General features: G+C 49.9%; 2 protein-coding genes across 8 annotated transcripts; both read right to left on the reverse strand.

Moving 5' to 3' along the window:
* Positions 1-1592: 1592 nt before the first annotated feature.
* On the reverse strand, positions 1593-6067 carry ITGB1BP2 (integrin subunit beta 1 binding protein 2). 3 transcript variants are annotated; one of them, XM_072626843.1, is made up of 11 exons: positions 5877-6067; positions 5592-5641; positions 5443-5499; positions 5223-5353; positions 4415-4518; positions 3242-3300; positions 3047-3117; positions 2842-2941; positions 2539-2652; positions 2338-2400; positions 1593-2087 (listed from the first exon to the last, which is right to left on the reverse strand). In XM_072626843.1, the coding sequence occupies exons 1-11, from the start codon at positions 5938-5940 to the stop codon at positions 1857-1859; spliced, it is 1044 nt and encodes a 347-aa protein (XP_072482944.1). In that variant the 5' UTR covers positions 5941-6067; the 3' UTR covers positions 1593-1856. The 3 variants fall into 3 exon arrangements, with proteins under 3 accessions (XP_072482944.1, XP_072482946.1, XP_072482945.1); XM_072626845.1 differs by lacking the exons at positions 5223-5353; positions 5443-5499 and having other exon boundaries at positions 5877-6004; XM_072626844.1 differs by lacking the exons at positions 5223-5353; positions 5443-5499; positions 5877-6067 and having other exon boundaries at positions 5592-5870.
* Positions 6068-6578: 511 nt separating this feature from the next.
* Positions 6579-18332, reverse strand: NONO (non-POU domain containing octamer binding). Of its 5 annotated transcripts, none has more exons than XM_072626840.1 (11): positions 18170-18332; positions 13914-14076; positions 12310-12503; positions 11766-12067; positions 10828-10923; positions 10376-10572; positions 9855-9939; positions 9573-9675; positions 8865-8904; positions 8360-8469; positions 6579-7531 (listed from the first exon to the last, which is right to left on the reverse strand). In XM_072626840.1, the coding sequence occupies exons 2-11, from the start codon at positions 14065-14067 to the stop codon at positions 7397-7399; spliced, it is 1416 nt and encodes a 471-aa protein (XP_072482941.1). In that variant the 5' UTR covers positions 14068-14076; positions 18170-18332; the 3' UTR covers positions 6579-7396. The 5 variants fall into 5 exon arrangements, with proteins under 5 accessions (XP_072482941.1, XP_072482943.1, XP_072482942.1 ...); XM_072626842.1 differs by lacking the exon at positions 18170-18332 and adding an exon at positions 18027-18069; XM_072626841.1 differs by lacking the exon at positions 18170-18332 and adding an exon at positions 17465-17631.
* Positions 18333-25953: the final 7621 nt, after the last annotated feature.

Below are 25953 nucleotides of genomic sequence, written 5' to 3' on the forward strand. Positions count from 1 at the left end.
GGGGCCCATGTGAGCAAATTAGGCTAAGACATCCTCCTTCTGAAACCTTTTACTAAAAACAAGCAGAATGGAACCCAACGTTGCACAGCTTCATTTGGCACCCCTGTCACACCATTCATTGCCTGGGAGCCCTGAGTTGGACTGGTCTGTGGCTGATCAGGCCTCTCCCAAACCACGCACTTTTGTAAAGCTGCTGGCTGGAGTCCAGTCTCTGGCCACTCCCTTTAGAATGAACATTCCAAAACATTCCATGCCTAATCATGGACTCAAAGTAGGTAGGGAGAGAAAGGGTAGATGTCTCCAGGGATCTCTCTTTGGACCTGTCACACTCACCTCTGTTCTATACTTACGACGGTACCTGAGGTATCACCCTTTCCTGCTATTTTTCATTATTGTGGGGGGAGAACATGGAGAAGAAGGGCCTTGCTAGATTCAGCTTGTAACTGAGTCAAATCAGGGCAAGAAACATGGATGGTACCGGGCCTCAGCCTTCACCTAAACATTATGCCACATCCTAGCAGTCAGGGGTGGAGAACCTGTGGCCTCAAGGCCGCATGTGGCCCTTGAAGTCCTCAAGTACAGTCCTTTGACTGAATCTAAACTTCACAGAACAAATCCCCTTAAAAGATTTGTCATCGGCAAGCTTCCATCCCCCAGCCTTGCTGCCCATCCCATCTCCTGAGCACACCTTCCCCAGATTGATGTCACTGAGTGCTGAATGTACATGGAGTCAGGAGAGACCTGGCTTTGCACCCTATCTCCAACATTAGCCACGTGGCCGCAGGCAAGTCACCTCACCTGTTTCAGCCTCATCGCTAGAACTGGGAAAATATCTGGAGTACTGATTTTCAAGGTGGTTGTACGGATTAAATGACAAGATACAGCCAGCACTTTGTAACCCTGAAATATGTTAGCACCATGCAGCCTGAGAGAAGAAGCAACTATGGAAGCCATGGAGAGAGCTCAGCATGAGACACTTATACAGTATTGGTCCAAAGCCCCAGCCTAGCTGAGCCCTTGCACTCATATCATGGGAACATTTGGGCCTCTCTCCAGAAGTTTCTCTGGACTTCCAATTCTCTACCACCCCAATTCAAGGAGAAAGTATGACCACAGGAAGGCTCAGGAAACGCAGAACTACAGGATCAAGACTATGAACTATATGATAATTCAATTTAGTCCAATCCACCCAGCACCCAGTAAGAGCCAGGCTCCATCTCTGAGCTCCTCAAGGAGTAAGTAAATATCCCTCTTCCCAAATACTTGGTTCCAGGTTTCAAGCCCCAGAGCCAGATAAAAGCTGCTCCACCATTTCTTGCCTCTGTTCATTCAACCCCCACAGTGATACAGAAGCAGGAGAAGCCTGGCTCCAGGGGCCCCAAATCCTGGTCAACAAAGCATTCCTGGACTACTGAAGCCCACCTCTCAACCGTTACTTACAAGCTTTCTGGGGACTGTTCACTATGGTTCTGTCTCATCTCCACAACCAGTGGACAAGGCTTGTAGTCTTGATTTCTCCCCTCCCCACCCAGGCTAGCAGAGGTTTGGGCACATGGCTTCTATTAAATAAATTCAAGACTTATGTCAAAGACTGAGGGATAGTTGTGGGGGTTTGTTCGTTTTTTATTTGGTTGTCGTTTCTTGTTGGAAATTTGGGGAGGCAGGGAAGGCCACGACCAGGGACTGACAGAGAGAATTAAGCCTCCATATGTCATTCTTGGACTGAGGAGAGAGCAAGAGTGATCTGAGGACCACAAGATTGGTTTGAGCAGACTAACAGCATGGGAAGGCCCCTCCCTGTCCTAGAGCCCAGTACCCAATAAGACCATGTCCCTGACTCCAGTGTCCTATAGTGGTCACTCTCCCTCACCTACTTCCTCCTCTTCCTCTGTCCAGCTCAAATCATCATCTGAATTCTCAGATTCCTCTCCAATTATCCCAGGCCCAACACCCTCCCCAACCTTCTCAGCTGCCATCCCTTTGCCCAGCTGCTCCAACTGGGCCCAAGGCCCTGGGTCAGCCTTGCTCAGGGATATCTCGGCCCGGGATGGCATGAGGAAGACAGAGCTCTGCTCCACGGCTATGACCTGGAGGAGAAAGACAGAAGAAATTGGGAGAAGAGGACAGGCAGAGGCAAAGAAAGACACAGAGGGGTACAAGGGCTAAGAAATTACACAAAAGTCAATATGAAGAGATGAACAGGGAAAAAGGAAGATAGAAGTGAGAAAAAAATCAAAACAGGTAGAGAGAAAGCCTCTTGGACCTCCTTAGGCAGAGCCTCAATGCCTGCCCCAACCCAAACAGAGAGGTTCCATCCCACTCCCCCAGAGCACTCACCCCCCAGAGCTCCATTTGTTCCTGGAAAACCCGGTTGCCCTCAAAAGCAATGTGGATATGAAGCTGAAAGGGAACAGAAACAGGTGAGGACACAAAGGCAGATGATGGGTGAGGTCCTCCCTCAGTCCAGCAGCCAATTTGGGCCTGACCCAAATTCATCCGTTCACTCTGTTCTCCCTAGAATTAGCAGCTCACACTCACCTTGGTTGGACTGGCCTTCACCCAGCTGAGTGCAGGTAGTGGTCTCTGGCCATACACGGTCACCACTAGTACAGAGGCTGTCTGGTGCCAGTCACGGCGGCAGGAGACCCATTGCTGAGGGCCACGTAACAGAATGATGATAGGTTATGATGCTCAGGACACCCAGTGAAATCCCAAGGAAATGGACCTGCCTCTTATCCCAAAGCCTCTGGAGCACTGAGGAGGAGGATGTCACCACAACAGTGCAAGGAAGGAGAAAGGAAGAACTCATGAGCCAAGAGGTCAAGCAAGTGGGAAGCTCACCTGCTTCTGCCAGACATGTCTCCCAAGGCTGCATCCTGGCTGGGCCAGAAAAGTGCTAAAATCCACGGTTGTGATACCACAGCAGCTCCAAGATTTCATCCTGCGGTCAGAAGGTCATCAAAGTGAGTTTGCCCCATCTCATACCTCAACTTGCCCTCTTCTTTTCCTATGAACAAATCCAGCTCCACCCTGCCCCTTCCCTTACCCCTCATGAAATCGAGGCCTTCCAGGATGGAAGCGGCAGGGGCTAGCATCACTCTCAGAGCCTTGGAACACCTTGAAGGGAGTGGGAAATAGGTAGAAAGGCAGGGAAGGAGTAAGGGGACATGTGAGAGCCTCTCCACTTCCAGTTCCCCAGTGATACCCAATCCCTCCTCCAATCTCCCCAGGTTTCACTTACAGCACCACATCCTGTGTTCTGGCAGATGGAGCCAGGACGGATCACAGTGTTGGGGAGTCCTAAACAGAGGAGGTCAACGAGGACAGTTCTTCTCACCTTTGAAATTCTACCTGCTTCTCAGGTTGGATGTCCCCCTAGACATCTTAAACTCAACATGTGCAAAAGAAAAGCCTTAGCTTTCCTTTGAAACCCCTCCTCCCCTTCCTAACTTTGTTATGACTGTTGAGGCACCAACCTCTCTCAGTCACCTAGGTCTAGGGGTTATCCCCACTCAGTCGCCATGTCCAATCAACTAGATATCATCGATCTCACCAATCTTCTACCTTCCCATCTCTCATACAGGTCTCTTCCTCCTCTCCTGGGACACCTTCCCCCCCCACCCTGGTGCAGACCCTCATGGCCTCACCCCTGGACTACTGCAGTAGCCTGCTGGGGCAGCGGGGGAAGGGGGAACCCTGACTCCAAGCTTTCCTTCACCAGGTCATCTTCCATTCAGCCATCGTCCATTCAGCTGCTAACGTGCTTTCCCTAAAGCCCAAGTGCGACCATTCAATAAACTCCAGTGGCTCCCAGTATCAGAAAGAAAATCCAGTCATTTCCCATCTTTCAGGTCTTTCCCTGTTCCAAGTCCTCATCACTCCTCCCACGAGATACTCCATCTTAGACTGGGCATTTTTCCATTTTTTTAACTTATTTTGAGTTCCAAATTACCCCACCCAATGAGAAGGGAAAAACACCTTTCCCTGCTTACAAATATGTAGTCATGCAAAACAAATTCCCACATTAGCCAGGTACACAAAAAGAAAGAGAAAACCAGCTTCAGTGTGCAGTCAGCTGCCTGGAGGTGGAGCATGCCCATCCAGGTCTCATGGAAGTGTGCTCGGTCACTTAGACTGTGCAAGTATGCTGGTCCATTCCCATGGTAGGAACCTTCTCCCTCCTCAGGTGTCAGGTGAAATCCCACCTTCTTCTAGAAGCCTTTCAAGGTCACCCTCGTGAAAGCTCTACCATCTTCCCCAATGTTCCCTTCCACTTAACCTATCTGATATCCATTAGCCTGGGAGCAATTTGAGAACAGGTCCAGCCTGGCCTTTCTCGATGATGCCAGCACTTTGCACAGGGGACTGGCCCCTAGGAGGGAGACATTTAACAAGTGGTGGATGACTTGTCTACCTGCTCCAGGCTTGGGGTCCTCTAGGGCAAGTTTCTTCTGTTCCAGGGCAGTCTTCAGGGCATGAGATACATTGAGTGGCAGGAGGCCCAGGTTCAGTTCTTCTCTGTGAAACACATTGCCAACAGCCCCCAGGCTACATAAGTAATGACTGTGTAACCCTCAAGCTTCCCCTTACATAGTACAGGCCTAGTTAGGTAATGCAAGCATTCTTATCCACATTTTTAAAAAGGAAACTGAGGCTCACAGAAGTTAAAGGTTTTGTCCAGTGATAGGAAGTGGTAGATCTACTGCTTGAACCCGGGTCTTCATACTCTTCAACTAGAGTAGGTAAGTCATTTACTTTCTATGTGGCTCAGTTTCCTTAGCTATAAAATGAGGACAAGAATATCACCCGCCTCACAAGATTGCTGTGAGGATCAAATGAGTGAACATATGCCAACTTTAAAGTGATATATAAATGCTATTAGAAAGCTCACTGTCCCACGTGCCCAGGTGGGCACCCATTGGAGCCATCACCTCAGCTGCTCAGCTTCAGCCCAGCTTTCTAAAAGCCAGCACCCACATCTACCATCCCCAGGGCCCCACCCTCAGTCTAGGTTGTGGTCACATCTTCTCCCTTCTTTATCAAATCCCAGCCTTACCTATTTCATCTCCCTCGGTGGGATCTGATAAATGAGATGCAGAAAACACCAGAGGCTGATGCCACTGCCCAGCCTCTAGAATTTATGGAAGAGGATAAAAAATAGAAAAACCTCCCCCCCCCCCCCCCCACTTCACTCCCCAATCCTTCCCTATCCCCACCCTCACTTAGGCCTTTCCCGGCGAAGTGTCTCCGCTGACTTCGGAATGGTGTCCAAATGCTTGGGCCCTTGGAGGGCACTTTGAGTGCCAGGGTTCTCCAGAGGTTCCCCAGCACAGTGTGGTCCCAGGGTACAACCCTAGTAGCAATGGAGTAATGAGCACCAGAGACAGACTAGGCTCTGGGGATTGAAGTGGGTGAGCAGCTGGGGCACAATGCTGGGATTACCTGGATGCTTAAGAATTCGGAGAAATCTGTTGTTCGCTTATGGCAACAGGACCAGCCCTGAGAAGAAAGATCAGTTCAACCTGCACTACTTGGCTTGCCCCCCCTTCTCCATCACACGCTAATAAGCCACCTCCAGCATACTGGCTCACCTTAAGGGCATCATGGAAGATGGGCACCCCAGGGTGATGGCGACAGCCATCTGTGGAAAAGGTAAGATTGAGTATGAGAGCAAGAAAAGGTATTGCCCAGTCACCACCCCTGCACCCTCCACTGGAAACAACTGCATGCGCAGAGCTCTAGTTTTCATACTTACCCATTGTAATTGGGCAGGGAGAGGTCTACACCTCTGGTTCCCCACGACTCCCTTCAGTGTACTAAACTCACCATCTCCCTCCCCAAAAGATGGCTTAGTGAGCATCCAAGCCACTACTCACCTGGGAGGTTGGCATCTGGATCAAAGCGCTGCCCACAGCCTTTATTAAAGCACAGCAAGGACATGGCAGGGGAGTCACGGTGTGGCAGAAGTCTTTTCAAGGGCCTGGCAACCTCACATGCAAGTACCTCTTACTAAACTAAGTTATGGCCATCTGGAAGGCCCAATGTCTATCTTTAGCTTGGAGGGAGGCACCTCCTAACTTGGGCAAAGATCTGCAGGTGGCCTTGTCACTCAACAGATATATCAGTGGGACTGGTCATGGGGGAGGGCTCAAGTCCAGAAGAGGCTCTTGGGAGAACTGGATGTAGGCCAGTTTGACTCCACCCCCACCAAGGCCTCAGAACCTTAAGAGGCAGACACTCAGGAGCAGTTCTAGTACTTCAAAGTGCCTATGATTCTGGCATTTTCTATCTAGCAAGGGATTCTGATCACAAGAAACAAGCTGTCTTGGGTCAAGTGGGTGCTCCCCTCAGGCAAAGGTCAGATGACCATCTCTCAGTTGGCGGGGAGGCAGAATTTGTTTTCAAGGTCAAGGCAGAATCCAAGGTAGTGGTGAGGTCCACTCCCTCCCCAAATCTTCCCAATGCACTGGACACACATTTCTGGTCACGCTCCCCCCCCCCACCCTGCCACAGCCAACCTTGAAATGACCTCTTCGTATTACCTTCCCCCGAACAAAAGACACAACTCAGAAGGTGGAAAAAGGCTTAAAATCTGTTTTTAATAATAATGTTGCTGCTGCATTCCTATCTCATTTCTCAAATAAACTCCAGATTGTGAGAGGGCCCAGTATCACCTACAGCAGTGAAAGCTGTACAGCACAGCTCCAGGAAGACGGGCAAGCCAAGAGAACGCTAGCACCCAGCAGCCCCTGCCCCTGCCTCCAAGCTTGTACTTGGACCAACAAGAAAGGGTGTTAAGAATGACACACCAGCACCTCCCAGAGGGGGGGCCAAGTCCCTCCATTCTGGGCTGCCCCCCACCCGTCCAAGAAACAGAAGTTAAAAATCAAAAGCAAAACCAATAATGGAAACCTAAAAGCTGATAACAAAACCTTCTCAGGACATAAAAGGAACACTGGGTTGGGAAGAGGGAAGAGGTCTTCTACTGGTGGTATGGTTGCCTGAACTTCCTGGACACACCTGAGGTCCTAACCAGAGAGGAAATGGGGGTAAGGATTGAGTCTAAGTTACTGAGTGAGCAGTGAGGGGAGAAAGGTGGAATGGTCAAGGGAAACAGGGATAGAGCCGGGTCTGCTTGTGCCATGGCCTCCCCCCACCCCCTCTGCAGCCTTCACATTGAAGTTTTAGGAATGCGCCACATAGAACTGCTTCACTAAATGCCCCTCCCTAACCCCTCTCTGCCCTCAGCACATTTCCTACCTAGAGTAGTTCAAGCGGGGAGGCCTAACTAGTAGGAGGATTGGAGCCCCAACAGCCCTCTAAGGTAGAATCCTGGCTAGTCCAAAAAGGGTCCTTGTCTGTAGGGTCAGGGGAAACTCGACACTGTGTGACTCTATTAGTATCTGCGACGCTTGTTTGGGCCAAAGTCCCCTCCAGGAGTTCCTCGGTTGAATGCGGGAGGGTTTCCACCCATTGCCCCAAGTCCTTCCATTGTACCACCCTGGCCAAAGCGGTCACTGGGTGGTGGGGTCTTCGGTGCCAAAGGAGAAAGGGAGAGAGGTGTTAAAGCACATCCCCTAACCCCAAGCTACCCACTACCCAAAGTCCCTCTCCCCTAAAAGGCTGCACAAAGGACTGTCTCTACCAAAAACAGAGCCAAAGATAACAGGACCTCTCAGCTTTAGGGTGACCAAGGCTAACAATATCTTGTCAGCTGTCATCATCATCTCCCCTGAGAGCTCATCTCAATTTCTCACTGCTGACACAAATCCAGACATTGTTCCATTTACTAAACTCCTTAAATTGGTCTTATTTTGACCAAGCTTCTCGATTTGTGTATGCTGGACTACTGCAGCTTTCTTCTGGCCTAGACAAACTGAACTGGACCAGCCCAGGCCACAGTCATTAAGAGACTTGGGCCTACCCAATACTGGCCCGGTAGCCCACAAGTAAAGCATGTTTCTAGATCATACAGAGTAATCAACCCTTTCCCTTGTTGTCTGACCTTCCCCCTCCCCCACAGGAAGCAGCTGAACAATTGGCTCCTTGGGTAGTGTATTCCACTAAGGCCAAACAGTACCTCCTAGTGCACCAACTCAGGAAGTCAAGCTGCACAGTCTGAAATACTGTCTGTCTCACAGGGAATAAGGCCAAAGTGCTGACTCTGGCCCTTACCACCCTAGAAACTCTGGGCCAAATCATTTATTTAACCTCCTGGGTTCTTGTGAGGAGGTGGGACTAGCTGGCCTGGGAGGTCCCTTCTAGTTAGGGGGCCTATGAAAGAACACCCCACAGAAAACAAGTGTTGCCTCCCCCGCTGGTCCAAGGTACCACAAGGCCAGCCCTGCAAATATATTACCATTCCCATGGTTCCATCTGGCATCATTGGACCAGGCCCTGGAGCACTTGGGGCACCAGCTGGCACATTAGCACCTCCCAGGGATCCTCTGTTGTTTATGCCCATAGCACCTAAAAACAGCAATGTAAGTAGCTGGGGGGGGGGGGGGGGGGGGGCATTCATATTCCACGCACTCCCAAAGCTCGATGTATAAGCCTCATGTGGCCTCTCACACCCTCCTCTGATTACCAGAGCCAAGTCAAGCATGGGGAGGGCATGGGATAGGAAGGACAGCAGAAGCGGCCAACTCTCAAGCCAGGTGACTGGCACAACAGGACGCCACACAGGTAGCAGATCGCCTTGGCCCATATCAACTCACAGCCACCAATTGGATTTTTCTTCTTGTAGTCCTAGGCCCGACACTGAGCCCCGGCAATAATACTACCTGAACAAAGCAGCCACTGGAATCTGGGAGAGGTGAGAGGGAGGGGTAACAACTGCAGGGGCTGCAGCCTTAAGTCCTTACCTCCTATACCCATCTGGCCCATCCGCATCTCCTGCTCTCTCTAAAATAAACAAAATGGCACAAAATTTCACCACAGCCTGTTCACCAAAACCTCATCAGACCCACCTCTGGTTCTATTCTAAGGTCCATCTACTCTGAGTTGTCCTCACCACCCCCATCCTTGGGGAACGGTTCTAAGGGAGAGAACTGCCAGAAAAGGGCCGCCAGCATACTGTGCTGGGGGCCAAGCAGAGGGAGAGTCAAGATCACCCCAGAGCTGCTGAGACACAAGCTATGGGCTCTTCTGTTGAAAAGGGATGCAGGGTATGGATCACTGTTGCCCAGGATCCCAGACCAACAATCTGGCAGAAATACTTCAAGGGCATGAACAAACAGCAGTGCTGTCACCACAGAACCACAGGGAAGGACAGTGGCCCTAGTTTGCACACTGAGCTCGAGACTAGGCTTCATCTAAACTGTTTTTCCCTGCTTGGAGAATGCTCCCAGTCTGACAAATAACATGAGCGCAGCAGGCCAGATCCCTACTCTGTCTGCTAGCATAAGCCCTCTAAACCCAAGCCTGGCTCCTAGTGCTATTTCTCTTCCAAAGGGTTCTTTCAGGGAGCAGTCCTAGTGTCCTGCAGTGTCCCAGGCACTGGTTTCTAGTTGGTGCGTTATGCCATGAATGAGCAACCCGTCAGGGGTGCCTGGTCCTAAGGCACTCCGTACCGCATCAGGGAAGTTTCCTTTGAAGCCCTCCTGCTGCCGCCGCATCATTTCCTCCTGCTGCCGCCTCATCTCCTCTTCACGACGCCTGCGCTCCTCTTCCTGCCTACAGGGAGCAGAGGGAGGCGGGTGGTCACCAAGCTGCTGCTCTCCCAGATGGGCTCCTATCCTGCTGCCCTACCTCGTGAAGGCCCCAGTAAACTGCCCCAAACTATGGCCAGAGAGCACCCAGCCTTGATCTAGCTGGGCGGGAGTCAGTGAGGTGCCTTCAGGTGACACGGGTACCTGAGCTCCATCTGCTTGCGTTTCTGCACCTCCTGGTTGTGCAGTTCCTCCATCCTTCGAAGCTCTTCTTGGCGTCTCATCAAATCTAGGAGACATTCAGCAAAGGACACCCAGAGAATTTTTCACAACCAATGTTCCCATTCCCCTAGCCACATTCATTTCCATGTCAGAGGCTCACAGATTTAGGGCTGGAAGATTACTACCTCAGAAGCCAACTAAGTTTAATCCTTTCATTTTAAAAATGAGAAAACTGAAGCCTAGTGAAGAGAGGTGACTCCATAGAAGGCTAGCTCACTGCATACAGCTAGGCCCCAAAGGCAGGACTGGGACCCAGGACCAAGTCAAAGGTCTTAGTCCCTGTTCCTAATAGGAAGCTTTCACTCTGCAGAGGCTACCAGCACCCAAAATGAGGTGGAACTGACAAGACATTAACAACTCCCCTCTCTCTCCTAAGCTCCCATCTGCCCTTCCAGAACCCCCTTCTGTCTACTCTGGGCCCTCCACTTGCAGGCCTCACTCACCCTGCCTCATCAACATGACCTGGTGCTCATGGCGAGCAGCCTCCATCTCCATCTCCAGTTTCTCTCGGGCTTCCTTGATGTTTCGGTCCACTTGGTCCTGTTGCTGTTTTTCCATCTCAATCAATGCCTTCCAGCGCATGGCATACTCATATTCAAAGGAGCCAGGTTGGGCAAACCTAGGTGGCTGCTCTCGTTCCCTGGTAACACAAAAGGCCTGGGGTCAGTTTCTACCCCAGGCCATCTACAATCTCTCGGCAGGCCAAGATAATGCTGGATACTGGTCACAGGCAGTAGAAAACCCCTGACCCATTTTTTCTAGCCCAAACTGCACAAAATCCAAAGCTTGGTCTGCCTATCTCTCATGTACACACAGACCTAAGGCATTCTCCCTGCTTCTTTCTCAGAAATGAACGAGCAACCACATAAAAGACTGGCTTCCCAGGGTCACATACTTGTGAAATTGTTGGTTCTTGATGACCAGCTTCTCTGGGAGCCCTTCTTCATCATCTAGCTGGTCCATGGGCTCCACAGTCACTGGCCTAGGAAATCTGGGAGACAAGAAAATGTCTTTAGAGTTAGTCAAGAAGGAACCACTTAGCATTAACAAAGTCAACAGGAGCTGGGGCTCAGGCCTGGACTGACTAGAGAAAAGCAACCCAAAAGATGTCATAAGATGCTTTCACACCTAGTCCCAGGGATCCTCATCCCTTGCAAGAGCACCCCAGAGGATCTGGGGCTGACATCCAAAAAATAATCAGCCTGCAGTTACCTAAGTGCAACTACAAAGGAGCCATTCACAGCAGGCAGAGAGATACACCATCTTGAGTCCAGAAGTATTCCAAGAATTCTACAAAGCACCTTGGGACAACCCCCACGGGTACAGGAAGTATTTCCATAACTGATCCAAAAGAGCCCATACTCCAAAACAGGCAGAGGTTCGAACGTTCACATGGCCTGACAATCCACGGGCACCCTTTCTAGAAGCCAAGTCAAGCAGCCAACACTACACCATCTTCACCAATGTTAAACTGGTGCTGCAGCACCATCGGCTGTACTTGGAGAAAATGGCTTGGGTGCTGAACATTCAATGACTGGATTATCTGTTATTTTCCTGCTTCACCCACATGTAGAGAAGACCCTTTGTTCTACACAGCCCTAAAAAAGACTACAAGCATTCCAGTAGGAATACCACATCAGTGAAGCTGCTCCAGGTAGAATCAGCCTCATCAGTTTAAGCTCTGCAGGCCTGAGGGAAACAAAGAACCTGGCTCTTCCAGGCTCATCTTTCAGACCCACACCAAGGAGGGCAAGTCAACTTTCAAGACACCCAAGATGTCAAAGTAAAGAGGCTGCTCTCCTAAAGCCCACCTACCCTCTTCCCTCCACTTACGTGGTCAGAAGAAAGGACCCTTCACTGCATCTGTCCAGAGCTTTCCGGGCAGCTGGTTTCCCTGAGAATTCCACAATGCCTTTCCCTGAAGGCCTCCCTCGATCATCCACAATCACTACAGCCCTCTCCACCTGGCCAAAGACAGAGAAAGCCTCCTCCAACAGTTCATTGGACACGAACTGAGGCAGGTTCCTAACTGTCAGGGATGCGCTATGGCAGGCAAAGCGCACTCGCAACTGCTTTCCACGTAAGGGCATGTTATCCAGCTCCACTTTAGCAATCTCAGCTAGGGTGCGGGTTTCCTAGAGGGCAGAAGAGAGGACATTACAGCCTGACACATAGACCACACAGAAACGAACAACCCGAGTACACAAATTCCTCATAGCTCAGGAACTGGCAACCAGAGACAAGGAAAGGTGTGGAGCATAGGGCTATCAGGGCTTCGTCAGGCCTTTCTGATCCAGACAAACCTTGATTCTTCTGCATGTTGTTCCCCCTTCCACCCCTACCCCTTCCCCAGCTCAGCTCCCCCACAGTAGCTCACCAGACGAATGAAACCAAAGCCTTTGTCCTTGTGAATGAACACCTCGCCTGCCTTTCCATATTTCTCAAACAATTTCCTCATCTCCTCTTCAGTGATGTCAGGAGGGAGATTGCCCACAAAGAGGCGGCTGCGCTGGGTGAAAGTCTTCTCCCCTGGCTTCCGAAAATTCTTCAGATCAATAGTCAGGCCTTCATCTGAGGAGAAAACAAGATACACAGATGCTCTCTAGATTCCACTGAGTTCTAACAAAAGAACACTGTGAGAATAGAGATAAGCAAGTTCCAAAGAAAACTGTTTTCTTTCCTAGGCAAACTCCCAACTGCCTCATGCACTCTGTATATACAGAAAAGACTGCAAAGCCAGGTCACTTTTCATCACTCTCCCTGCTGACAAGGAAAGAGTTAAGAAGAAAACATGAGCCAAATTCTCACTAACACAAGACTACATATCAAATAGCAGACTCTCATTTGTTATGTTGAAGGCAGAGCCCATGTCTCAGTGCAAGTCCTCAGGAGGTACAGTCCCTTTAGTAGCAGGCAGCCTCTCGGAATCTGAAGGGACTCAGGGCTGCTGTTATGCTGTGAGCCAAACTAAAGCACATCTCGACCAGTAGCCCGGACCTAATCTTACAGGTTAGGAGAACCTTTTATTTCTGTAACTATGCCACACCACAAAAATACACTCCCCTCAATTAAGAGGCAGAATGGAAGTCAAAAGGAAGGAATGTCCACTCTACATCTCTGCCTAAAAACTGGCCAGGGTGCCAAGGGAAATGAACTTTCCCTCTCCTCTTCAAGCAGAGGCCAAATATTCATTTGTCATGGACCTAATGAAGCCTCCTCACCCAAATGTGGCTTGAACTCAGTGGTCTTTCACCTGCAAACTCATGAAGCTACAGCTCCACGTGGAGAGTCATGCATCTCCAGGGCTCACAGAGAGGTGGCACTAATGGGAGCCTGGCACACAGATGGCAACTTGGAAGGTGGAACTTCACCTTTTCTGGGTCAAGGACTCCCCCTCTTGGCAGACTCGTGAAGTCTGAACTTCTCCAAATAATATTTGTCAAGGCAGACAATACCTCAGATTACAAAGGAAACCAATAATACCAAAATCCTGTTGTCAAAATATTTCAAATACTATCTCATGGGCTCCAGGTTACAAACCTCTGCCCTAGCTACAAGATTCATGAAGGGACAGCAGGAACTATGCTCCTCCTGTCCTGGCCAAGGTCTCGGGTCTAGTCAAGTCAAGGGCCAGGAAGGATGTGCCACACCTGACCTAAAGGCTGTAGCAGCACTACTTGGGCTTGTTACTGAAAAATTTGGGGGGTGACGGGGGGAGCCTGGGTGGGGGGCTCAGAAAGCACTTCTAAGAAGGGTGTACTGCAGGGCATATACTCGGCCACAGCACACCTAGAGTTGCCCTAGAACATGTCTGTAGCTAAGGAGGCAGCCTGCCATCCCAAGGTGAAGCTGGTTGGGAAGAGAGGAGGAAAAACACCTACCAGGAGGAAGAAAGGCCTGTTCTCCAGGCACCCAGCTAAATCAAGACATTACTTCTGAGAAGAGAGGAATTTATTCCCCACTAAATGCTAGAATACTCACTCTGGCTGTTGGTCTGCTGCCCATTTGCAGGTATTGGTGGCGGCTGTGGAGGCTGCTGCTGCTGGTGCTGGTGCTGGTGCTGGTGCTGGTGCTGATGCTGCTTTCTTGGAGTATGGTTCTGTTTATCCAGGCTAAAGCCTTTGTTGCTCTGCATTTTTGCACGCTACAAAATAAAACAGAAAAGAGTGTATCCTTAGACACATACATTAAAGCAGTCAGTCGTGACCTCGATATCCTTCCTCATCACCTTTGGAAAATGGAAGACTTTGCCCAAACCAGGTTAATGGGTTCCTCCTTGTAAACGTGGGATAGAAGGCATTAAGGAAACAGGCATTTAAAAAGCACCCACTATGCACAGGGCTCTGTTGGCAAGTAAGCATTTTACAAGTATTTCATTTGATTCTCACAAGAACCTTAGGAGGTAGGTGGTATGATTGTCTCTGTTTCCTAATTGAGGAAACAGACTCACACATCTTGTATGTGAGGTTGGATCTGAACTCAGGTCTTCGAGGCTCCCCAAGCGCCATCTACTGTACCACCTAGCTTTTTCTAAGTACATCCAAGACCCAAAACTTCTACGTGACATAAAGAATTAAATTACACACAGAACACATCATGAGATGAACACAACATGTAACAGAGGAAAGTGACAGCAGGGACTCTATTTCTGAGTCGGTTTGGCTACTTTTTAAGTTCAAATCTACTCCAACAAGAAGCTCCAAACAATACTTCGCTGGCCTCTGTCAATGGCAGGTCCATGATGACTGATGAGATGGCTTAGCCACTGATCTCAACTCTCAGTTTTCAGTCTCCAGGAATGAGACCATCAGCTCTTTCAAGCAAAGCACCCATTTCTAATCAGCAAATATCCAGTTGAGTGCTTTTCTTTCATTTCAGCACTAGTTCTGTATGAAATAAGACAGAGGCAGAGTCAATCCCATACAAAGGCCCCCAAAGTCACTATTCAGCTGAAGGAGATGAGGTTCTCACAAAACATGACTTACATCACACCGAAAACTTTTCTTTTTAACTTCGGAAACCACTAGCATCCCTAGCCAAACCTTAGATTTAACAGTATTGGAAGAGTTCAAGAGAACTTTGCCAAAAAGTTATTTTTGACATGAATACTAGTTGAGTTATACAGGGCTTTGAGGTTTACAAAGAGATCTTCATAGAAGTTGACACAAAAAGATGCAAAATTGCCACCTCATCACTTAAGAGCAGTTAAATGGACTGACTGCCCATGAGATGACAATCAGCTCACATTTAGCAAACACCTATTATGTTTTGGGGATACAAAGAAAGACAACACACCAACAGGTCCTGCTATCCAGGAGCTCCCAGTCAAATGGGGAAGAAAACCGGCCAATAACTCTATACAAACGAGCTACAGACAAGAAAGGTTAGGGGGCAGTCTCAGAGGGAAGGCACTAAGATTAAGGAGGTCTGGGAAAGATCTCTTGCCAAAGGTGGGACTTTGAAGGAAACCAGAGAAGCCAGGAGGTAGATGAGGAAGGAAAGAGCTCCAGGAATGGGGGACACCTGGAGTTGGAAGATGGGAGTGAGTTTCCTGTGGAAGGATCAGCAAGGAGACCAGTATCAATGGGTCACAGATATCTACCTAAGATGCCAGCTGAAATGCCTCTGGGCACATACACTTCCAAAGGACAAGGTCTAATTCCCATTTCTTAGTTGAAACACCTGTCCCAGGCATTACAAAGACTGGAATGGAAATCTTTAAATGCCAAATTGGAACTCCCATTGTAGAAGGACTGGGTCACTAGCTTCCTATGGCAACTCAAGGACTAGTTCCAGTTTTACAGGACAACCCTCAAATTAAGAAATTATACAAAATTCTCAGAATAGCCAAGTTTACATACTCTTTTGTGATGACATACAAAGCAGAGTAATCTTTACTGGTGGAGGTAAACTAATGCCACTACTTAGGGCGATTTTTTCCAAAGGTCCCATTTCTAGGCCCCAAGTTGTTTTCTATGAGCTTTTCGCATAGTGCCCTTTTGTGATACCATGCCTCCTCCCTCCCTCCCACACATAGCTCAAGGGCGAAGACCCATCCGTAAAACAGAAGATACAGCAATAGCAAACTTGGACAGAGCTCTGGGTTCTTGGCACAGGTTTAAATACCAATTGAGTCCAGGAGGTCTGTCACTATTGGTTGTTTACAGTCACAGGCCTCTCTTTTGAGCCTTGACCCTTAGGACTAGACTTTTTTGGCTAGCCCACTCAAAGGATCGGATCCTTTTCATGAAGACCCCAAACACATACTGGTTCCGAATTTAAATAGCTTGTTTTGTTATCTCCCTCAACAACTCAGGTAGCACCATCCCTCAGGACCCCGATTTCTTCCTTTCCTCTCTGGTCTAGAACACAGGCCCTTCCAGGGACCAGTATCACTAGTGCCGTGGAGAATTTCCGAGTTCCTCCTGAACAATGTCCCCATTCAGAAATCCACAACACACATTTGCATGTTAAAGGCAACCCTGTAGACTTCCATTCAATATTTAGAACTCTAAACCTTCACACAGAAATTACATTCAATGTAAAGGAAGCCATTTTGAGACAACCACCACAAGCAAAGGCCTTAGAGTATTTCATATACCAAGGAGGAATTCTGAGGTGCTCTACATTTCTAAGCCTCTCTCCAAGGGGAGGATTCCTTGTATTGTATTGAGGTATTGTTAGATGCAGCCTGGCCAAACTGAAGATACTCTTATTTTTTTTTTTTGAGCTTAGACCCATTCCCCACCATTTCACCTAAAGTATTTCATCCAACCCTTAGATGACTGGAAGCAGAATGAATACATCTAGAATCTCGGGGGGGGGGGGGGGGGGGGAGGGGAGGGGGGGGGGGAGAATGATGCGCTTAAGAAAGGAATACTAGAAAGAACCATGCATCCTGCCAGGCAGCCTCCCACCTTCACTCCCAGATTCCTGTGGTGGAACAAATAGCTATTTTAGAGCATCAACAACAAAATCCCCAGAGTAAAACAATTATTCAAACAGGTAACTGTGGTATTGTGGCACCAGGACACCAGTGTAACCCATCGTTTACATTCTCTGGGCTTCTGCCATCTGTTACATAAAGGGGGTAGATTGGACTCCAACATCTACAAGGTACTGTCCACTTCTCCATCTAGGATCCTACCAGCTGCACACTAAATTCTGGCCTCTATGGACATCAGTGTCTTATACTGGGAAAACTTCAAACCAAGGTCTACATTCCTCCTGAGAGTCTGTACTTACATACAAGTTAAGAGCCATTCCCTCTCCTTTTCCCCACATCCAGAACCACATCCCTTGAAGCCTTTAAAATAAGAGTCCAAGTTATTTTGAGGTTCCCAATCCTTCAGCCAGCAGTAGGTACTGCTTCTGAGTCTTGGAAAGTGCTTTGTAGATTGCCAATTTGAGTCTATACCATTGGATTAATTTGATTTCATATCTCCCAAGGCTTGTAAGATACCTAAGGTATTATGGTTCTCTTCTTCCAGACACGGGAAAGAGTCTGCAAGTGTCAACGGTCCGAGCCTCACCTAGAGATCAACTCCAAAGGACAACGTCACATAGGAGGGAGAGCTTTTCCAACCGTGGGGCAGGATTTTTGTGTTCAAAATGTTAACGGTGGAGGAGGCTGCTGGCAATTTGATTTAAACGGCCCGGGGGCCACGGAATAGGTGTCAACATCCCGGAAGGGCCTGGGCCCCATCCCGACCCGCCCGGGTTAGCGCGGGATCCGAGGGCCAAAACGTGGCAGGGGCCCCCGGCGCCTCCCTCCAGCGCCCCGGGGGCTGCCCACGAAGGCTCTGGAGCGGGCCTTGGGGCCCCCCACCCCCACCCCCGCAGAGCACAAAGAAGAAAGGCCGGGAGGCGCAGCAGGCGACGCCCCGAGCGGCCGCGGCCTAACTGGGCTCGCTCTGCTCGGAGCGGGGCCGATGCGCGCGCCTCGCACCCTTGGGACGAGGGCGGCCGCGGGGCAGGGGAGTAGGGAGGAGAGAGGGGGAGCAGCGCGCCGAGGCCCGACCTAGGCAGAGGCCGGCGCCCCCACCCCCACCCCCCGCCCGCTGCTCGTTCTCCCGCTCGCCTCAGCCGCCTCACCGTCTCGTGCCGCGCCGCGCCGCTACCGCGGCCGCTCAACGCAACTCCGCCCCGCCCCGTCTCCCCCCCCCCCCCCCCCCCCGCTCTGCCCCACCAGAAGCTCCACGTTCCGCCTCACCGGGCCCGCTCCGATCGCGACTCACCTGATGCAAAGCCGTTTCTCCCCCGAGTAGCGGCAGCGTTCCGCCGCCTCTAGCGCCTCAAGAAAAGAGCGCGCGGCCGCCGGAAATCACTCAACCTAGTTCGGCACCACCCTGGGCTCTCAGAGCTGAGACTCTTACTGGCTTGCCGCTCTGCCAATCAGGCATCGTGCTAGGGGAGGAGCCACCCTTCGCCCAGGGCCTCCCAGCAATTGGCTCTTCGGGGCCTGCGCACCGCCCACAGACCTTGCTGCTCAGCAAGTTCGCCTGAGCAGCGCACGGGGGACAAAGAGCAGGCCTACGCGGCTCATTGCGCCTGCGCCGAGTGAGGCGCGTGAGGGCTCGGACATTCCCGCCACTGGCGCACTGCGCCTGCGCCTGGAGTCCTGTAACGGTTGGCGCTTTGCTGGTGGACGTTGCGCGGCTCGGGAGGAGGTCGGCTTCTCTTGGGCGTCGAGCTGCCGTGAAGCGTTTTCACACCTTCTTCTAGAAGCATGTATATCTAAGGCTTCTCACTCCTAAAACAGAGACAAAGCAGGCTGCAAGTGTGGCGCTAGAAGCAACAAAAAGGTATTATAGTTCAGTTGAGTCGGGGAGGCCGCCAGCAGGCCGATGGCCGATGGCTCCAGTCCGTCAGGGAATGTGGAGCTGCTGGCTTAGCCACCCTTTTAAAGGGGCCTCCATTTCCTGTCCCTTCTGTACCTCAGGAAAAGGAGGCTTCAGACCTGATGATTCCCACAGCACAAACTGTGCTGACTGATTTTCAGGCTCACTCGCAGGTTCCAGTAACATTGTGTTCCAAAAGGCCTGATCAGTAGCATCACTTCTGCGATTATACAGAGCACCTAGAGGCAGGTTGGGGTAGAGGCCAGCCTGAACCTAGAGTCAGGAGGGCCTAAATGCAAATTCAGCCTCAGCCACTTTCTAATTGAGTGACCCTGGGCAAGCCACTTCACCTCTGTCTGCCTCAGGTTCCTCATCTGTAAAATGAGGATCAGAACAGCACCAGGGTTGTGAGAATCAAATGAGATATTTGTAATGCACTTGGCATATAGTAAGTGCCTGTTCCCTTCCCCTTATACAGAGGCTTCCTGGGTTCATAGCTGTACAAAAGCCTAATTGAGGCTTCTATTGGATCACTGGGTTCAGGGAATCCCAATTGATAAGCACTGTTTCCATGATTATCTTGAAGCGCAATCCATACTATGTCTTCTGTGTTACTCTGCTGATACTGGGCTCCCAAAACAGATTGAGATTAGAGCAGAGTGGCTGTCTATCCCCCAAGTGGAACTGGTAGAGAATTTTAATAGCTAGTATATAAGGTTTACATGTGCTTTACATACAAGTTCTCCTAACTCTTACCCATTTTGTGTGTAACTTTTATTGCTCAGTGACATACACCTTTGCCCTAGGCCTAGGATGGGGGCAAAAGTGAATAAGTGAAGGGGGAGGAAACCCTGATTCCAAGCTTTTTCTCAGGGGTGAATGCTCCTCTCATGCAGCAGGGGGCAGCTGTGGATCTGGGTTGGAATCTTCTGGGACAAGTGAGGACTGTTCAAACTAGATCACTCCAGCCCAGTTTTATCATTAGAAAAGCTCTTTTCTCCATTCTTTTGCTTTGCACTCCTCTCCAGAAAAGGGGGGGAGGGGGAAGAAGGGGAATAAGCCTTTATATAGCACATATTATGATCCAGACACTGGGCTAAACAGTTTTCACAAACATCATAGGACAACATTTTGAGATAGTCGGATTATACTGTCATATTATCTGTTACTATAGTTGAGGAAACTGAGGCAAACAGAGGTTAAGTGATTTACCCATGGTCACCCAGCTAGTAGGTATCTGATAACAGATTAACACTCAGGTCTTCCTGACTCCAGACCCAGCCCTCTATCTATCTCACCACCTTCCAAGGAATAAGAGGTAAGCATCATCTTCCCATGATCAAAAACCTGTCATTTTTTTTCACACTTGACAGAACAAAAATCACTCACTCTAGCTTATCTGAAACAGAAGTGATGTCTTAAATATAAGTTTCCAGAGCAGACTTTTTACCAGAACTACTCACTCAGAACTTACCAGAACTACTCACACATCTCCACAACCAGGTTCTGTGATACTATTCTCATAGACAAGAGTGGCTAGAGCTTAGAAAGGTTAGATTTACAATACAATCTCCCAGTGTTATCAATTACATAATTCACTCAACAAACAGGTAGTAAGTGCTTATTTCATTCAGAGTATCCATTTCCCAGTTTTTAATCAGCAGGTCTTTAAAAATGGTATCTTTCTTGTTGCATCTTTCTGGATGGGAGACAGCTTCTTGGAAAAGAACCTTTTTGGGGGGGGTGTGTTTTGCTTTCTCCCAACTCAGATACTTTTTTATGGTCAACAAAGAAAAAGTACAACAGGATCTTCATTGTGTTGTTTTGTTTTAGTCAGTCGCAGGAAGAAAAAGATAATGGCTCCCATGAATGATCACTTGCACAAAGGCAGCCTGTTAGCTTCTAATAGCCTCATCTTGGGTGGCCTCCATGTATAATGTAAGTTATTCTCATGATTTTCCATAAATGGGAAAGTCATAATTTAGATCATTAGTTATTGAGGTTCTCTTGGTCATAGTAAGGGCTGAGATTTTAGGAAGCCACTGGTGGTGCAATGCATAGTCAAGAAGACCTGAGTTTCAAATCTAGCTGCAGATAATTACTAGTAATTACTGGACAAGTCACTTCACCTCTGTCTCCTTGAGTTTTCTCATCTATTAAATGGGAATAATAATAGCCCCTCCCTCCCTGGGCTGATGTTAGGGTCCAAGGAGATAATATTGGCAAAGTGCTTAGCATAGTGCTGGCTGTCATCTAAATGTTAACTCTTCTTTCTTTCCATCACTTTGGGTGGATTCCCCTCCATCTGCAATGAGAATCAGTTCTTTACAGCCCTCAAAATTGTGTAGTCCCCAGCATCCACTTTCCTAGAAGTGGGACAGAGTTCCCCTGCTTTTCCTGGCTTTGTTTTCTTCGTCCTCGAGGCCTCCAGCGCCTCTCTGGGCACTGGGCTGTCAAAATACCGATGTCCCATGTTGTGTGGTGAGCCAGGTGCTAAGCAAGACCAGACACGGTCCCTCTCCTTGTGTACTTGACACAAGCAGGGGGATAAGTCACCAGTGTGGCTGACTCTCATACTTCTGTATCACAAATCGAAAGCTTTGGAGAGTTTTAAAACCAAGTGGCCTTTAGGAATTTCCAAGGGAAGGACATGGCGACCCAAAGAGATGGGGAAGGCTTCCCGGAGGAGCAGGCGTTCCAGTGGGGCTTTATAGAATGTGTGGGAACTGAACAATGGGTGCCCCTCCCTCAATGCTTCACTTTGTCATTGCCTTCCCAGCACGGCTATACCATAAGCACTTCATTGGTTCTTGTTGAATTGAACTATGAGTGGAAATTGCACAGGCAGAGTTGGGCTTGATGTAAAGAAAACCTTCTTACCAATGACAACTGGCCAGCAATGTAATGGGCCCCCTTAAAGGGGAAATCTTCCCTCCCAGTGGTTCTTCAAGTAGAAGTTGAGGACTGCTTGTCATAGACTTGACAGAAAGGTTTTTTGGTCAGCCACGAGTTACACCAGCTGACCTCTTGTGAGTTTTTGTTCAGTGTTTCCTGTGGAGGTTGTGCTAAGGACTGTGAATGCAAATCAAAAGTGAGAACAGTGCCTCCCCTCTAATAATCATGATAGCTAGCATTTCTGGCTCACAACAACCCAGTATTACCCCCATTTGACAGATGGTGAAGCTGAGGCAGACAGACGTGAAATGACTTGCCTAGGGTCACGCAGCTGAGAAGAAGCTTCTGAAGCTGGATTTGAACTCATATCTTCATGACTCTATCCACCACTAGTAGAAACTAATAGGGAGAGATAACGTCTACCTGAGTGGTGGTCAGGGAAGAGTATGTTTGGAGAGTCTCGGGGTTGAGTCATAAGGGCAGCCAGTTGGTACAGGTCTGGAGAGAGGAAAACCTGACTTCAGATTCCATATCTCAGACACTTTAACTAGCTGTGTGACCCCAGGCAAGTCACTTAACTTGAGGTAAAGCTGCCTCAGTTTCCTCAACTGTAAGATGAATATAATAATAGCCATGAGATCCAATTTGCAAAGTGCCTGGCACACAGTAGTGCTTAATAAACACTCATTCCCTTCTGTCTGTTGCCAGGCATTTTCCAGGAACAGTGTATTGTAGTGTTGATTTGATAACTGAGCCCAAAGGAAGAGGTAGAAAAGGATGTGGCAGTGGGGGGGGGGGGGAGGTGAAGGATGGCAGCATGGTAATGGGGCTGACTTGCTGAATTTGTCCGCACTCATTCACCAATCCAGACCACTCTGCCCATGATAAACTCTGTCAGGACTTGGGGACATTTTTTGGCTGTCCCATCAGGCCGGAGACACTGTTATGAGTGGGGTTTTAAAAGGTACAGTACACAGAGGAAACAATGGGATGGAATGAGGAGTTTGATATTTAAATGGAAGGGGCCTTCGAAGTCACCTGGTCCAGTCCCTTCATTTTACAGATGAAGAAACTGAGGACATGACAGAGCCAAGAATCCTGGGTCTCTCATTCCGCTGTTCAGCACTGCCTTCTTCCTTGGTTAGTGCTGGTCTGAACTAGTTGACTTCAAAGGTCCTGGAATTCTGAGGACAGCCTGGGGAAAGGGCATGAGATTGACGAGTACAGCTCCTTCCCTCCACAGACTGTCTAGCATGATGGGATGAGATCCAGTCCCCAAAAGGCAAAATCATACAACTAATAAATGAGCAGAAGTACATGCTTAATAGTGAGTAGACAAGAGAGAAGCCATGTTAGGCAGGCCAAACTGGCCAGGGAATCCTGAGACTCAAGATTGGGATGTCTTGGGGATCCAGGGAAGCTGCAGAGTAGCTGAACCAGGCTTCCATGGTGCTTAACCCTAGCATCTTCCTAGGATCCACCTGGCCAGGCACACAGCCTTTCCAATCTCTCCATTCCAGAGCACCTTAAGCATCCTGTGAGTTGATTGCATTAGCATCCAACTTCTCCCCCAGGCTGTGGTTTGAGCGCCCAGAAGCTGAGGGCCAGCCCCATCCTAAAGAAGCCACCATCTAGGAATGTGCAGTTTCCCTTCTTTCTCAGTTAAGATCCTGCAAACTTTTTCTCTAGGTGTTTATAGAAATTATTGAATTCAAAAAACACCTTAATTTGTCTGGCCTGGTCACAGAAGGTTCCAGTCCTTTCTGCCTCTTCCGGAATCTAACAAAATAGAGGTTTAGACCTATCACAGACAAAATAAAGCCCAACCAGGGGAGCTACAGGGTAACAGATTTTCTTGGACTTGTGAGATTTTCATAAATCTTAGTCAGAGATAACAACTGTTACTTCTTTTTCTTTCTTCCTTCCTTCCTTCCTTTCTTTTCCTTTCAACTTTCTTGGGTTTAGATGGGTTCAAGAGACTATTTACTTTAATGAGTCTTCCCTTAACTTCAAAGATAATAATCTGGCATCTCTTAACTTTCCTCCCTTCCCCGAAGTAAAGCAGAGAGGTCAAGGGCAGGTGCATAATCAGCATTTGAACACCAAAGGAATGCCAGAAGGCATATGCCCAGTACAAGCCTGGGGCACTGTGTTCCCTCTAAATTGCTGGCCCCCAGAGGATGGGGCATTTTGTGTCTCCAGGCTTGCTTCAGATTTAGAGGAGTGGCTGAATGTTTGAGGGGCATCGGTTTAGAACAGAATGAAACCTCTCATTTTACAGATGAGGGAAGAAACAGATCCCATTTGGAAAGCTTCAGTGACTTTCCCACAACCTCAAAGAGCAAGGCCAGAGAGGTGGGATTTCAACTCTGACCAGACCAGCAGCACTCTGCCATGCATCTAGTTCATCCTCCTTGTTTTATAAATGAAGAAACTGAGGCCCCCACGGACAGTGGCATAACCGTGTGCTGTATTTGTTGTCCAAGACTTGAGTTCAAATCTTGCTACGCAAATAACAATCTTTGTTAGCCTCGGTTTCCTCCTCTGAAAAAGGAGGATAATAGTCAGTTACCCCCCTGAGTTGTATGATATCAATGAGATAACATGGGCAAAGGGGCTACTGCAGCAAGTACCTTGTCCCTAAAATGCCATTGAAAGGGAGGCTGTGTGGTGCCTTTAGTTAAATTGGGCCTCAGTTTCCTCATCTGCCAAGTGAGAGGTGGACTGCAGGGTTCTTAACCTAAGATCTCTGAATTTACTTTTAAAATATTATGATAGCCATTTCCATAGACTTGTTTCCTTTGTAATCTCGAGTATTTATAGTAATCCTGTCAGAGGGCATTGGGGAGAACGAACCCCTGGACCAAGGGCCTCCTAGGCCCTTCCAGCCCTAGCTTTCTGCCATGCTGTAGGCAAGGCCTCACATGAGATAATGTCGGCAAGTCTCTAAGTGGGAGTCGCTATTAATATTATAATATTATTAATAGCCATTATTGTGGCTGCAAGTGACTGGGTCACATACATGGGCACGGGACAGGGAGACCTAGAAGGAAAGACTCGGCGTGACCTTTTGTTACGGGGAGAAAGACGATAAGCCCCAAGGCCAAGCTGGGCCTCGGAGGCTCGGGAGGGAGGAGGCAGTGCCTCGGAAGAGGCCCGAAGGGAGAGAGAGGAGGAGAGATTAGAGCCCCCCTCCTCACTCCCCGGCTTTTTTAGGGCCCTCTGCATCTAGGCAAGCCCAGAAGCCTCGGCTTGGTTTGCGGAGCGCTGTGTGTGCTCAGCGCTGGGGAGCCAAAGGCTGGCTCCGGCTCGGGTTTTGAACTTGAACGGGAAGCTCCTCCGCTCCTGTAGGGCCCCACCTCTCTCCCCCTTTCTCCCGCCCCGGGGCATTTGAATTGAAGTACTAGCAGTGACCCGCCGGTGCAGGAGCCTAAACGCTCGCTCACATTTGAAAAGCCCCTACTCGTACCCTATCCCCGCGCGCCCAGAGGCGGCCCGAGGGCCCCAGCCCGGCCTCCCCGCAGCGGCGCTGGCCGAGGGCCGCAGAGCCGGTGCCTGGAACCCTCAGGCCCGCGGGTAGTGAGGTAGGGTGGGCGCGCGCGCGCGCGAGTGTATGTGTACACGTGTGTGTGTACGTGTGTATGTGTGTATGTGTGTGTGTGTGCGCGCGCTGAGCCCGTGCCTGTAACCCGCAGGCAGTGAGGTAGGTGGGCACGTGTGTGTGTGCCTGTGTGTGTATGCGTGTGCGTGCGTGTGTGTGCTGAGCCCGAGCAGGCAGGCAGTGAGGTAGGGTGGGCGCGCGCGCGCGCGCGTGTGTGTGTGTGCGCGTGTGTGTGCGTGTGTACGTGAGCGCGGGGGGGACTCGCTGTGTGTGTGTGTGTGTGTGTGTGTGCGTGCGTGTGTGTGTGTACACGTGAGCGCAAGGGGGGGTCTGGCTGCCCCCTCTAACTGCCTCCCTAAAGATCTAGCGGGCGGGGGTGGCCGCCCCCAAAGCTGCAGCTCTACGGGGGCCCAGTGCGGGGCGGGGGCCACGTGGGCTCGGGGGGGGGGGGTCAGGCATCCGAGCCCCGCCCGCACAGCAACTTGGGGGTGGGGGGTTTAGGTGCGGACTCGCGGGGGCCCGAGTGCGGGGCCCTCCCAGCGGGCCTCGGCTTGTCCAGGCGCGGCGCCCGAAGCGCCCCGCCCCGCCTCCGCGCTCCGCTTGACGGGGCCCCGGGCTGGCGGGCGGGGGCTCCGGCTCCGGCTCCGGCTCCGGCTCCGGCCGCCGCGCTGCTCCGGTCCGTGAT

Source organism: Notamacropus eugenii, chromosome X (genome assembly GCF_028372415.1).
Source record: "Notamacropus eugenii isolate mMacEug1 chromosome X, mMacEug1.pri_v2, whole genome shotgun sequence".
NCBI lineage: Eukaryota > Metazoa > Chordata > Mammalia > Diprotodontia > Macropodidae > Notamacropus > Notamacropus eugenii.

Excerpts from the sequence above, each read along its gene's own strand:
- ITGB1BP2 (XM_072626843.1), bottom strand. The coding sequence starts at position 5,940 with ATGTCCTTGCTGTGCTTTAATAAAGGCTGTGGGCAGCGCTTTGATCCA. Across the intron at positions 4,519-5,222 it reads CTTCGCCGGGAAAGGCCTAA|AGAAGAACTGAACCTGGGCC; the intron begins GTGAGGGTGGGG and ends TGTGTTTCACAG. Across the intron at positions 2,653-2,841 it reads GACATGTCTGGCAGAAGCAG|CAATGGGTCTCCTGCCGCCG; the intron begins GTGAGCTTCCCA and ends CGTGGCCCTCAG.
- NONO (XM_072626837.1), bottom strand. The coding sequence starts at position 14,672 with ATGGACCTGCCATTGACAGAGGCCAGCGAA. Across the intron at positions 9,676-9,854 it reads CGCAAGCAGATGGAGCTCAG|GCAGGAAGAGGAGCGCAGGC; the intron begins GTACCCGTGTCA and ends TGCTCCCTGTAG. Across the intron at positions 8,905-9,572 it reads AAGGAAACTTCCCTGATGCG|AGAGAGCAGGAGATGCGGAT; the intron begins GTACGGAGTGCC and ends TGTTTATTTTAG.